General features: G+C 49.0%; 1 protein-coding gene across 2 annotated transcripts in view; it reads left to right on the forward strand.

The window, feature by feature from the left end:
- Positions 1-9057: 9057 nt before the first annotated feature.
- The window catches only part of KLHDC4 (kelch domain containing 4), a 29476-nt gene continuing 23867 nt past the window's right edge, over positions 9058-14666 (forward strand). The window contains exons 1-3 of one of the 2 annotated variants that reach the window (XM_084756446.1): positions 9058-9232; positions 10974-11065; positions 13778-13856. In XM_084756446.1, coding sequence (XP_084612572.1) covers positions 9134-9232; positions 10974-11065; positions 13778-13856 — 270 coding nt within the window. In that variant the 5' untranslated portion in view covers positions 9058-9133. Of the gene's footprint in view, positions 9233-10973; positions 11066-13777; positions 13857-14666 lie in introns of those variants that run through there. The other variant, XM_084756447.1, reaches the window with a different exon arrangement.

The following is a 14666-nucleotide window of genomic DNA, read 5'->3' on the forward strand; positions in this document are numbered from 1 at the left end:
GGAAGGCAGAGGCAGGTGGATCGCTGTGAATTTGAGGCAGCCTGGTCTACAAAGCTAGTCCGGGACAGCCAGGGTTGTTACCCAGAGAAACCCTGTCTGGGAAAACCAAAACAAAAGAAAAGATGGGGACCTCTTAGAGCAAATCCCAAATCTACGTAGGGTTTTTAAGGGCAGGCTGTAGCTTATCATTCTTAGGAAATCTTAGGGAAGAGGACTTTTGAGGCCATGTGGTTTGAAGTCTAAAAGACTCAGCACCCCAGGCCTGGTGGCAAGACATAATTTGGGCTAACAGGTGTCACTGGTCAAGGTCAGACCTGGGAGGCCCGTGACAGACTGTTCCCTTCTCTGTCCTAAAGGGTCTTCTCCTCACAATCTAAAAGCCGAGGATGAGGGGCCATAGTTCAAGAAGAACAGTCAGACTTGTGAGGAGGCAGAGCCAGGTGTGCTCTGCACGAACAGTCCAGTCTAGTCTGCCCAGCAGACCCTCTGGCTTCCCCACTCCTGAGCCATGACCAACCAAGAACTTCAAACTTCTCCTCAGGACCTGTAGCTCCAGCCAGGATCGCCAAAGCTGTCCCGTTCTGGGGAGGTGTCTAACCAGGAAACTCCAAGGCATGTCACTGGAGCCCCACCCCCACCCCACGCATTCCTGTGTGTTAGTCATTTGCAAGCCATGGAACTAAAAGGTCACACCAACATTAACATGCCATTCCACAGGCTGCCTATGTTGGTAACTTTAGGAAGGTTGAGAAACTTGCCTCCCGTTCTTCCCGTGGTCCTTTCAGAGGGCTGAAAGCATACCACCAGCCCACTGAGACCTGGCTAAGATTCCAAGGCGCAGCTCCTAATAGGACACGTGGCAACTCTTAGAGACACTTTGTAAATGAGGAGACCGACTTCCAGTTGCTTAACTCCCAGGCCCAGAAAGCGCACCCTCGTGGCCTCTAACCTCAAGGCAAGCAGTCTGCCAACCTCTCACCTGTGGGTGGCTAATCCTTTTGGAATCTCTTCCCATACACAGTAGCTATGGGGGAGCTTCAACTTTTTTGTTTGGTTTTGTTTTTCGAGACAGGATTTCTCTCTATAACGGCTCTGGCTGTCCTGCAACTCCCTCTATAGCCCAGGCTGGCCTCGAACTCATGGAGATCCACCTGCCTCTGCATCCCAAGTGCTGGGATTAAAGGTGTGCCCCACCACGGCCTGGCCCAGGAGCTTTGATTTGAGCCAGAGGTAGCAATAGTTCATCGAGGCGTAAAAATCACCAGCCACAACTAAAACAAGGTGGTTGTAGAGGAACCCAGCAGGTTCAGACGGCTCTTCTGGGTCTGGAGTTCTGTGAAAGAATTAACAAGGAAAACAGAGGGGAACCATGTGTTCAAGCAAGTGCACTGGGACCTTTGGGAGGTTTGGTGTCTGGGGGTTGGTGTCCTAGGAAGTGGCTGTAGTCCTTTTCAGGAAGGGTGACCAAGCCCAGCAAATGTCCCCAAGACCCATGGCTGTGACAACTTCACTGCTACTTTTCACAGGGTTGGGTAAGGCCTTAGACTTCTTGTTTGTTTTTTTGGTTTGTTTGGTTTGGTTTTTCGAGACAGGGTTTCTCTGGGTAGCCTTGGCTGTCCTAGACTCACTTTGTAGACCAGGCTGGCCTGGAACTCACAACGATCCACCTGCCTCTGCCCCCTCCTGCTCCCCCCCCTCCCCCCAGTGCTGGGATTAAAGGCATGAGCCACCACGCCCGGCTAGACTTCTTGTAAACTGGCTTTTATATGGATTAAACCAGTCCCTTGCCCTCCTAAACCAGTCCCTTGTCCTCCTTTTCTAACTGAGAAGACTGTGAAATCTTTTCCAGGCGCGCCATCTACTGGTGGATTTTAGGAACCGTTTTCTTTCTTCTTTATAACATTTATTTATTTTATGTACATTGAAATTTCGCCTGCATTTGTAAGAGAGCTGGAGCCCCTGAAACTGGAGTTACAGGTAGTTGTTAGATGCCATGTGGGTGCTGGGAATTGAACTCGGGTCCTCAGGAAGAACAACTGCACTAGGGAGGCAGAGCCAGGCAGATTGCTGTGAGTTCGAGGCTAGCCTGGTCTACAAAGTAAGTCCAGGACAGCCAAAATAACGTAGAGAAACCCTGTCTCGAAAAACAAAACAAAACAGAACTCAGTAAAAAGGATAAACAGAATTTACCTTGCTTAAAGATAACTTTCAAATTTAGAAGCATTTAGGTGTTACCAAAAACAGTCCCCCAACTGACAGGAAAATCTTGATCCTCTATTTTTCCTGCCATGGACAAGAAGGACTGTCTGCCCCAGAACCTAAAAAGGCTGTGATTGCTGGGTGTGGTGGTGCACCCCTTTAAGCCCAGCCCTCGGGATGCAGAGGCTTACAGATTACTGTGAGTTCAAGGCCAGCCTGGTCTAAAAAGTAAGTCCAGGACAGCCAAGATAACATAGAGAAATCCTGTCTTGGCGGAGGGGGGGGGGTCGAAAATGCCTGTGATCAAACTGGGCCTGGTGGTACATGCCAACACTTGGCAAACCAAGGCAGGAGAATCAAGTTCTCCAGGCTAGTGTGGGCTGTGTGAGTAGAACATGGCCCCTATTCCTTTGTAGCTCCTTAGGTGACATGGGGCCTGGGGTGCAAGTAAGCGGCTCCCCTCTGTCAGTGCTCAAGGCTCAGGGAGAACTCAGGAGGCCAATGGACAGGGAAGCGGGCTGAGGAGGTGGTTACGGTGAGAAGGAGCTGCACGCACAGTTGGTCTGTAAGAGAGCAAAGGGCCCACCCAGCTTCCTCTGAGAGAAACAGGTGCTTAAGCCTCATCACCTGAGGAAACTCCTGGAACAGGGAAGCCAGAGGATCAGGTTTGTTTGACAACCACACTTGCAGACACTACCCCAATCAGAGAAGCAAGTTTGGGAGCCCGGGGATGCAGGCTGGTCAGGGCATGACACAGAACATGAAACGAATACTGATCAGCAAGATTTGATGGTCTCTCTGTCCTGTTGACAGGAAGCACTGGTTTTTTTAGACAAGGGCAGTAGGGGCTGAGGGGGCAGGTGTCTTGAAATCTATCTGGGGCACTGGGTGGATGTAGGGGCCGTTGGCTTGAAGGGGCCTCTGAGTGCCAAGTTGGGCTGTGGTGGGAGACATAACAGCCCACCAGTCAACAGAGGGACCAGTCTTGAGCTGTGCGGTCCCCACTGACCACAGAACATAGCTGGGTGTAGACACAGCCTAGGCCTTGGGGACTCCCAGAGGACACTACTTTGGAGAAAGAATGACTGGGTAACCAGCAAGGGTAGGAGTGACTCTTGGGACTCTTAGGATGGCTGTGCATGCTCTGGGGCTGAGAGAAGCTCATGACCCGGTTTACACAAATTTGGCAATGGAGAGAGAGAGGAGTGGGGTAGGGTACAGGGACAGCCATCGCCGGTCACTGTGGTTATTGTCCCCACAAGGTAGTATGGTCAAACTTGGCATCTTGTTGGGAACCCAGCAAGAGTTCTCAGGCATTTGCATTCGGACAGATGGAGAAAACACAAGAGCCAAGGAGAGAGCCTTGAACTTTCAAAGCTGGGCCAGATATTCTAAAGACAATGGTGTGTGGTCTCTCCGGACTGCCTGGGAGGCTCCTTTGTTTCTTGCCCTGCTGCTTTGAGGGCTGATATCAAAGCCTTTCCCTCCCGTTCTGTTTGTAGTTTTGTAGCAATGTGTCCAGGCTCAGTCCTCTTCCTGGGAGTGTATCAGTGTCTCCAGGCTAACATGGCTTTTAAAAACAGCTAACAAAAGGGATTTTTTTTTTAAGGAGACAAAGGCATCCTTGCCCTCAGAGGAAAGAATTGCTACCGGATCCTGGCTGACTTCTTGTTGGATGTGACATGGAGGCACAGTGGAGCTAAGCCCCTCCCTCCCTGTAGGTGCCCCCATCTTGCCTTCTCTGCCTCTGAGACCCCATGAAAATGGATGCTCATGAGTAATTAACATGTGGCCCCTCAAGCCAGGTGAGGTGGTGCACACCTGTGCTCCCAGTACTCAGAGAGACAGAGACAGGCGAATCTCTGTGAGTTGGAGGCCAGCTTGGTCTACAAAGGGAGTCCAGGACAGCCAAGGGTACACAGAGAAACCATGTCTTGCAAAAACACAAAACAAAACAAAATGGAAGTCCACTCTTTCTGACTCATCCCAGGTTCATGAGACCTGGGCCCTGATCGCATTTCCTGGCACAACACGGAAGAGTCCTATTGCTTGAAAAACTCGAAGAACTAGAGGCCCATGCTCCTTTCTGGTAGTTTCCTGAAAGGTCTGGTCTGGTGGAAACAGGTTTGTGCCTGCATTTAGACTTCAGGACAGGCTGGAGAAGTGGCTCAAAAGTTAAGATCACTGTCCTTCTAAAGGTCCTGAGTTCAATTGCCAGCAACCATCTATAATGAGATCTGGTGCCCTCTTCTGGCCTGCAGGCACACATGTACACAGAATACTGTATAAACAAACAGACAAAGAAATAGACTTCAGGACATTGTGTCTCATTGATGCTGCCTTTTCCCGTGTAGCATGAGTTGGAGAGATGGGGCACATAAGCTCGGGGACCTCGGTCTCCATTTGTCACACAAAGCTAAGGACCGTGGTGCTCATCTGTAACCAAAGCACCGAGGAGGCCAAAAGCAGACAGGTGATTGTGAGCATAGGACCCCCCTGTGTTGGCGCCCCAAGTGCTACAGTCATCTGTGAGCACTACCATGCATGGCCAGAAGACACACCCATCTGTCCGGCCTCTGTGTGTGGTCCTCTCCTGTTGAGGCCACTGTTCATGTGGGTTGAAGGCCGTTCACTAGAGACTTGAGGATGACTGTATTTCTTCGAGTCTCAAGAATGAATTTTGGAAAAGAATAAAGAAAAACAAAAATGATAAAAAGAAAAAAAAGAATGAATGTTGGTGCCACCATGCCTGGTACACCTCTTGTGGCCTGGAATGATGCCCCACCCTGTAGAACTCCAGTTAAGGGTAAACGAAGTGATTCAGCCCTTCGATCACGTTGGCTATTTGTGCTGGAGTCGGTGAGCACTCTGCATCGCATCCTTGTCCAGTCCTCTATTGTCGGTGGACCTTTTCCTCCTCTGAACTTCAAATCGAAGGCAGCAGAGGGCGCCTGGCCACCTACATAAAAGAGAGTCTAAAAGTGACATTACATTTAAGACAATCTATTAAGTTTTCAAAAAACATGTGAATTTGACTAAAATAGGACCTGTACTTAATCTTTCCACTATTTTGGGATTCTGATCTCACTTTAGCTGTGCTGTTCCATTTCTTTCATGGTGATGAAAATTTCAACTTCCCATGAATCACTGTGACATGTGTCAGCCAAGAGCTTTCCAATTTCGCTTGGAGATTCTTTCAGATAATAAAAGCATTAATCTCTGCAGCTGCTTCCAGATCCTTCTACATCTCCACAGAGAATGCACTCTCCCTTGCACAGGCCCGAAGAGGGAGCGCTGTATATATTGTGGACTGATGTGATGTGCTTTGAAGGCCTGTCCCACTTCAAGTGGAGTGCTTGGAGGTTACCTAATATCTTCTGAAAAGTGAGAGAGGATTAGGAATGGTTTTTTTTTTTTAGGTGACAGCTTACTAGGGGACACAGCTGTTCCCCTGAGCAGTGGGCAGGGTGTGTAGTCTGTTGCCATGTTGAAGGTGTCTTGAGGCTCAGGCCATTACTTTCTACTCAGGTAACTGTTTTCTCTCCCTCTACCACTACACATGATCTGCAAATGATGCTTGAGGTCACGAGTGTTAACGCACAGACATTTCAGCTGGCCTGCCTTCAGGTCCTAGCAGTTGCTTACGTCATCACCTGCCACCAGCAAGCCATGTGCACCAGGTGTGTGTGGCATATAAGGACCCTTGCCATCCAGCACTTTCTCTTTGTTCCCGCTGTTTCTCTCTGTGTGTCCTAGGCATCTCCTTTCTCTCTCCCTTCCCACAATGAACTTCCTTATACCACTTACACCAGATCTGTTTTGTTGGGTGATTCCTCAGGGGGGTACACCTTGGCATGGCCCCCCATGGTGCTCATGGCCCCCGCATCATTATAGATCATAACAATGAGAGCCTTCCTCTGCTTCTGCTTTTTTTTCTTTTGTAGTGGAACTTGGTCCTCCAGGCATGATATCTTGAAATCAGAGCTGTTTTGCTCTGGCAGTGGTGGCTCACGCATTTAATCCCAGCACTTGGGTGGCACGTAGATCTCTGAGTCTACAGAGTGAGTTCCAGAACAGCCAGACCTACACAGAAAAACCTTGTCTTAAAAAACAAGCAAACAGGGCTAGAGAGATGGCTCAGAGGTTAAGAGCACTGACTGCTCTTCCAGAGGTCCTGAGTTCAATTTCCAACAACCACATGGTGGCTCACAGCCATCTATAATGTGATCTAATGCCCTCTTCTAGAGTGCAGGCAGAACACTGTATATGTCATAAATAAACAAATCTAAAAAAAAAAGAAAAAGCAAACAATTACAGCAACAAAAATAAAAAGAAAATATTTTTAAAAGGAGAGAAAAATAGAAAAATAAAGCAAAGCTGTTTTATTCCGTTTCTTTCCTAGTAATTAAAATTTCAACCTCACGTGAGTCACTGTGACACGTGTCAGCCAAGTGCTTTCAAGTAACTTCAAGATTCTTTCAGATAATAAAATCATTAATCTCTGCTGCTGCTTCCAGATATTTCTAAATCTCCACAGAGAATACGTTCTCCCTTGCACAGGCCTGAAGAGGGAGCACTGTTGTATATTGTGGATGATAGAAAACATTACTAGGATCGCCGCAAATTGGGCCTTTTTACATATTCTTTTGTAGAAGGAGTAGATAGTGCTGAGTACCACCAGACCGTCACTAGAAGTTCCAGCCACCGCTCCCTCCTGGCCTCTCAGCTGCTAGGGTTTACAGGTGCCAGACTGGACTATGCAGGAGCTGGAAGGCTGACTAGGAACACCAGTGAGACAGTTTTTACCAATCATCACCCATGCTTGCTAGGCGGGACTTTTATGTGATATGTCTGCCGTTGAGTCAGCCATGCTTCTGTAAATGAATTAAAACAAAAACCGGCCAGGTGTGGTGGCACAGGCCTTTAATTCCAGCACTCCAGAGGCAGAGGCAGGTGGGAGTTTGAGGCCAGCCTGGTCTACAAAGTCAGTCCAGGACAGCCAAGGCTAACACAGAGAGACCCTGTCTCAAAAAACAAAAACCAAAACCAAAACCTCAATACTTCACCAACCTGGACTTAGAATAACTTCCTTGGTCTTTTAGATTTATCCATTTATTTAGGTTGATCGAGACAGTGTTTCTCTGTGCAGCCTTGGCTGTCCTGGAACTCCATCTGTAGACCAGGCTGGCCTCGAACACAGGGATGTCTGCCTGCCTCTGCCTCCTGAGTGCTGGGATAAAAGGCGTGCATTGTGCCCGCCCCCTTTTTTTCTTTATACAATATATTTTGATCAGATTTTTTTTCTCCTTACCAAACTCTTCCTAGATATGCTACCACCACTCACACACAAACAAGGGCTGTTGCGTGGTAAAAAGAGCACCAGATTCGCTTTCCCTTGGGAGTGAGGTAGGGCTGTTGGGGGGAATCCACACCTTGGAGGCACAGCAGACAGGTTGCTTGCTTGCTTGTTCCCTCTTTCCCTCTCTTTCTTTCTTTTGGTTTTTAGAGACAGCGTTTCTCTGTGTAGCTTGCCTCTGCTGGGATTAACGGTGTGCCTCCGCCGCCCGGCCAGCAGAGCTTTCTGAGGATAATAATCTCAATTTCAGCTTTGAAAAAATATGGGCCAGGCGGCAGTGATGCACGTCTTTTATCCCAGCCGTGGAGGGCAGGTAGGGGACGCAAGAGGTAGGCGGATCACTGTGAGTTCAAGGCCCGCCCGCTCTACAAAGTGAGTCCAGGACAGCCAGGGCTACACAGAGAAACCCTGTCTCAAAAAACCAAACAATAAAAGTAAATACAAAAGAAAAAGAAAGAATATGGAACCCTTCCTGAATTTGTGTGTTGTCCTTTCGTAGGCGCTATGCTAATCTTGCTATCCTTCCAATGTTAAGATATCTGCTGCCTACAAGAGCACATTTCTTTAATCTTCTGACATCCTGTTTGGGTGAAAAGTTGTTTTTGTGTATCTCTTCAGGAAAAAAAAAAAGTCACAACACTATTTTTTTTTTTCCAAGACAGGGTTTCTTTGTGTAACAGACCTGGTTGTCCTGACCTCACTTTTGTAGACCACGCTGGCCTCGAACTCACAGCGCCACTCCTGTCTCTGCCTCCCGAGTGCTGGCATTGTAGGTGTGAGCCACCACGCCCGGCACTATTGTCTTTCTTAAAGGTAATTTTTCTTCCTAAGAATTAGGTTTGTGGAAAATTTTTGAGTGAGTTGGAAGCTCTCGCCTCCTCAGAGCTTCAGTGATTAGTGGTTGGCAGGATTCAAGGCAGTTTCTCTAAAGGCTGTGCTTTGGCAGCGGTCCCACAGGGGAGCGGGGGAAGAGAATTTCCTCCTCTGTGCGTTTCCTTTGCCAACCTTTTGCTTGACCTTGTCCTTACTTTGCGCCATTCCTTGATTACCGCTCAAAGACGACACCTTCTAGCAATGAGCTTTTTCACACTGCTCTTTCAAACAGCAGTGGCCCTCTTTCACTCTGCAATTTGAGTCAAATCCTGGAGCATATTTTCCTATTACGTATTTGTAAGCCCGTAAATTGAGCACCGCTAGCAGGGTAGATTGACATCACCCAATGGAGAGACCTGTCGGTCCCCTGGAGCCACGTCGGCAGAAAGGCAAAGGTACACAGAATAGAAATTTCTAGGTACACAAGTACCTAAAAATTTCTCTGGGGGATGACACCGCCAGCATCCCACGTGCTTGCGTCTAGTTGAGTTAGCTAGTGTTCTATGGAGCTGCCAAACGCTAACGCGGCCAGAGCCTGAGACTACGGCTGGCGGACCCAAAGTACTTGAGGATTCGGCTGCTCGACGGAACCCCAGGAAACGGACAGGAAGTGACCTTTATTTAGCGCGCCGCTCGTTTCCGGCTGAGCAGAACGCCACTCCGCCTCCTTCCGTTGTGTCCAGGTGCCGCTTCAGAACCGGCGCGATGGGCAAGAAGGGAAAGAAAGAGAAGAAGGGCCGCGGTGCGGAGAAGACAGCCGCTAAGATGGAGAAGAAGGTGTCCAAGCGTTCGCGGAAGGAGGAGGTGAGCGGGGCCCGGAGGGACGGGCCGTGGAGGGACCGCGTGGATCGGCTTGGGACTATGGGCTCCTCCGCAGCCCCGGGACTCTCTCTTTCTTGGAAGATCAGATCTGCCCTGTTCAGTTTTGCCTGTTCCTTTACTGTAGGTAGACTGAGTCATCGCGGTGGGGTTTAGTGAGGATAGCTGAAGTTGAGTGCCTCCTGCTTTGGCAAGGTGTGCGTTCTGGGAGTAAAGCTGTGACGGTCCTCCGTCTCCTTTATTCAGCGGAGAGCAGTTAATCTTCCAGCCCCTTACGGAGGGAACCGCAAGGAGGAGTTTTTGTTCGTTTTTGAGACAGGGTTTCACTGTGCATCCCTGGTGGTCCAGGAACTTGCCCTGTTCGAGGCTGGGCTCGACGGCATAAGTGGGATTTAATAACCAAAGAAGTAAATGGAACCGTGTTCCAGAAGAGTTGGTTGTGATCCCCACCATCATATTTTCATACAAACCCCTTATCCCAGGAACTGCAGATGGATTAGTGCCAACCAACCATGTTGCTGTTGTCTTAAGTTGTTTTCACCCGGGGCAGCTGTGATGAACAGGGTTTGCTTAGTCTGCCAGGCACAGGGTTTCCTGGCCTTCCCTCTTGATTAAGAGGGCACCTCAATTGAGAGAAACACCTCGGTAAGACTGGCCTGTGTGGAGCTGGAGAGATGGCTCAGCTTAACATATTTTCCTAAGTGCGTATGTTGCTCTTCCAGAGGATTCAGGATTTATTCTGTGCACCCACATGGTGGCTCATAGCTGTTTGGTTTTTGTGGACACCAGGCAGGCCCACCATGCACAGACATACATTCATGCAAAACATCTACACACAAAAAATGACATATTTTTAAAAACCAGCTTGTTGGCAAGTCTATGGGGGTACTGTCTTGATTAGTAATTGATGTAGGAGGAGCCAGCCCACTGAGGGCAGTCCCATACCTAGGCAGATGGTCCTGGGTTGTTAAGAAAGCAAGCCGAACTAGCCGCAGAAAACAAGCCAGGAAGTAGCTTTCCTCCTTGTCTCTGTTTCATTGCTGCCCCAGGTTCCGGCTTTGGGTTCCTGCTCTAACTTCTTTTCCTGAAGGAATGTAAACTGTAAGATGAAATGAACCCTTTCTCCCCCAATTGTTTTTGATCACAGCAATAGAAAGCAAACCAGGACACCCTAGTATACTCGGGAGAGAGGGCACTGGGTGTGGGGAGGCTCCGTCTCAGTGCCGTCCGGCGTGCTTGTGAACTGATTAGCTTAGTGTGTCACAGCTGGGAAGTGGGGCATGGGAAGTGGTGGACTGCAGGTCTCCCCTGCGCCCCACCGTTCAGGCACCGTTCTCCAGGAGCTCATGCATCAGTCAGCATGGGGAGGGGAGTGGGAGCTGAAACCCAGTGAGCAAGGGGAACTCAGGCATGGCCATGTAGGCAGCAAAGTGGGTTTTTGGCCAAACAGGTGGTCAGAGGCTGTTAAAGACAGTGTGGCCAGGGTGGGATCCCTTTTCTAGAAAACCCGTGGATGGCAGGAGAGGCTGTTTTCACCTACAGGAAAGCTGCTGTGGTGTCACAGTGAGCATTTCCTGAACGTCAAGTTTTTTGTGCTTTCAGACCCATGTTAGGTCAGGTGTGAGTAGATCCCAGTCCAGCCAGGCCAATGGGACAGACGCCGGCCGCACCTTCAGCTCTGAGAAAGGTAAGGCAGCCTCACATGGAGCTACATTTGTCTCCGTAGGAAGACCTGGAGGCTCTCATAGCCCATTTCCAGACCCTGGATGCCAAAAAGACCCAGGTTACAGAGACGCCGTGTTCGCCACCCTCTCCTCGGTACGTGAGCAAGCTTTGTTTCCTTCTGTTTTTGGCAATGAGGGCACAGTTCAAGACAGGGTTTCTCGATGTAGCCCTGGCTGCTCTAAACCCTCCCAGGGGCTGGGGTTAAAGGCATGCATTATCACGCCCGGCTGCTTTTCCTTTTCTCTAAGTTAGGAGATTGCTTGACACTAGCACTGCCCTGTACATGCCTGGGCACTTGGGGCGTGTTCTCAAGGGCTGCGGCTCCTTTTCCTCTAAGGAGCTGGCCGCCGCTCCCTCCTCCACAGAGGCGTACAGCTGTGGTCTCAGCATTCTGCCCTGCCATAGCTTGTGACGAAGACATGGCCCCTGTGAGCTCCCTTTGTCCTCAGGAACGTTAAGAATGCATCAGATGTGGTGGCTGAAGAGCATCACAGCTTGTTGTTTAATGCTTAATTTTAAGTCCATGTGTGCAAAGCTTATTAACCCTGAACTCCAGAGTTGCCGTGCTAAGTGAATGTGTAGTTTATGAGAACGATCCCAAGGCTTTCGTAGAATTCATACCCTTGTAAAATGGGAGGAATGAACGAACTACATGGTCCTGACCTAGCTGGTTCCTCCAGCTTCCAACATTGAATTCCTTTTTAATTTGATTAATGGCACTCTTAATATTTGTCTGTGCTGTTCAGCTGATGCTTGGAACCAGGGAAGGGCCAGTGCCTTCACGACTGTCATTTGGGGTAGGGAAAGTGTAATAAACTGTATTGGTCAGGTAGGGAACGTGTGGAGACTTTTGTGCCGATAGGCCCTTTGGGTTTAGCTAAGAAATGAGTGCTCCATTTTTCCCAGACTGGGTTTAAGTTTGTCTCATGGTAACTAGCTGGAACGGAAGCTTTGGGATGTGATGGTTAGGTGCAGTGATGGTTCCAAAGTCCCTCTCATGTCACCCTTCAGGGTGTGAGAGGAGTCAGTGGTGAGCCCTGCAGTGAAGTGCATGGTGGTAAATCCTGCTGGGACTGGCTTGTACTTTTCAGTTGTATGCTGTCTGCTCACTCTGAGGAATCTACTCTGGGTGTAGATGATTTGTCTTCACTCTGAATGCGGATTATTCTTTTCTTTCTTTCTTTCTTTCTTTTTTTTTTTTTTTTTGGTTTTTCGAGACAGGGTCTCTCTGTGTTATCCTTGGCTGTCCTGGACTCACTTTGTAGACCAGGGTTGCCTTGAACTCACAGCAATCCACCTGCCTCTGCCTTCCAAGTGCTGGGATTAAAGGCATGCGCCACCATCTTCCAGCTGGATTATTATTTTCTTGATGATGACTTGGAACTTTGTCTAAAGCAGCATTGTCCTAAAGTTAGGTGTGATGTCAGGGTGTACTTTAAAATGCCTGCAGAGAGTGCTTCCTGCTGGAAGGGAGCAGAAGGTGGAACCAAGGCAGTGAGATTATGTCTTCCTGGATGACCTAAATATTTTCTGACCTCCCACGTTTCAGCTCCGTTTCAAAACCATGTTACTCATCCTTTCTGTTGCTATGGCATAATATCTGAGAGTCAGGAAAGGGTTACCAGAACTTATGCTTTTGGCCACCTCGGTAGGCTTTGAACTTTTCCAAACCTCCTTTATTTGGGGTTCTTTAATGCTTATGCCTCCCTTCCAGCCCACCTACCCTAGACAGGAGAGAACAGAGGTTAATGGGAACAGGAGAAATAGACCTTTGTAGACTCAGTGACTTGGAGCAGTTCCACTGGCGGAGTCAGCAGGATTCCAGCAGACCCGGTAAACAGCAAACCAGCAACTCAGGAAGGTGGCTTCCTTAATGGTGTCGATCGTGACCGGTGGGGCTGAGAGGGAGAGTGAGGCAGGCCAGGAATGTTGGAGACCTCCAGTGAGAAACAGACTTCTCAGGGTGCAGGCTTCATTGAGCAGCTTGTTTAATTGGGGGAACAAAGGCTATTTAAACCTTTGGGGAATGGGTAGAGGCTTTCACGGTGAGTGTACATCACTGGCCAGGGCCAAGGTGCAAGGAATGCCTTATTTGCATGAAAAATTCCAGCTGCTTACTGGACATGGCCTTATAGGGAGAGAGGAAGTTGAGCCTGTAACCTGCCTGCCAGGCTACTTAATCTCCTCAAAGATGGCAGAGGTAGAAGAGGAGGGTCCTGCTCCTGCTGGTCTCAGAACGAGATGTTTTGGGTTTGGACACGCCTCAGCCTGACTCTTGCTCCAGGCCAGCTTCCCAAGCCCCACATCTACCCTTGGACTTGGTAGAGTTTTGATTATGATTTAATTATATGTGTGGGGGAGTGTTTATACATATATACATAGTACACACACACACATAAATACATTTATTATTTTGGAGGGAATAGGTTCTGTAGTCTAGGTTAGCCTAGAACTTATGGCAACTCTCCTGTTCCATTCTCCAAAATGTTGGGATTACAGGCATGAGCCACCAGACCTGGCTTTGTTTGTGGTTTGAAAGCACGGACTAGGGTCTTCCCGGACAGGCCAGGAAAGTGCCACAAGTAGTTAGAGCTTGGATGGCTTCCTGCCTGTTCCCAGTTTGTTCTAAGGGAGGTTGCCGTGTTGCAGGGCTTTCCTGTGAGCATGAACTTGGTGCTGGGCTGTAGGTGGCAGCCTGCTTCTTGATCTTGTCCCCTGGTGAGGAGGGAGGGGAAGGGAAGGGGAGGCTGCTCAGCCTGGTGTCGTGTTCTCTAACATTGCTCCTCTGTGGCTTTTGTCTTGCAGGTTAAATGCCTCCCTGTCTGCACACCCTGAGAAAGATGAATTAATCCTTTTCGGAGGTGAATATTTCAATGGCCAAAAAGTAAAGTATATGTTTTTCTTTTTCTCTCAACTTTTTCAGGCATTTGAAGTAAATTTAAATTGATGATATAAATGTGCCTCTGTCCTGTCACTTCCTTCTTATACTCCCCACATTCTAAGTGTCAAGCCTGATGTGGGGTGTGCTTGGCTAGTCACCAGAATCCCTTAGGGACTAGCCGGGGGTGGGGGTGGGGCTTCACTGCTGCAGGGTTCCACTGGGCTCTATGTGTGCACAGTGCACTGTCTTGGAGTTGCTTTTGTTCCGCCCTGTGATCTCGGAATTATTCTGAGCTCTGTGCGTGCTAGGCGTGCACTCTGGGACACTGCTCTCACTCTGGCCTCCAGAGTCGTTTGAATAGAGAAAGTGTTAGTAAAATCATGGGGCAAGAAAGCAATGTGGTTGGGAGTGTGGAAGGAAGGCAGCTGAAAGCGTGGGCTCCTCTGTTGACCTGCAACAAGCTCAGGCCTTACCCACTTGTCCAGCTTGGTCTCTGTATTCTCATGCACTTAAAAACTGGGTTAGATTCAGGGAGTGACGGGGCTTGCTGTGCAGCAGAGGCTCTGCGGCCTGAAGAGCCAGTTGGCACAATGATATGTGGTTCCTAACTTGTAAGGATTTTGTTTGTGAGCTTTGAGTTTATAGAGTGGGGAAAGGGTACTGATGCAGCCGTTGTGTTTTTCATGTCAGAACATTGTTTTGAGACATGGCAGCAGTGCTTTTTAGGAAACAGGTGGTGAGGCCAGGCATGGTGGCGCATGCCTTTAATCTCAGCACTTGGGAGTCAGAGGCAGGCGGATCTCTGTGAGTTCG

The sequence above is a fragment of the Acomys minous genome (assembly GCF_964271855.1).
Source record: "Acomys minous genome assembly, chromosome: 14".
NCBI classification, from domain to species: Eukaryota; Metazoa; Chordata; class Mammalia; order Rodentia; family Muridae; genus Acomys; species Acomys minous.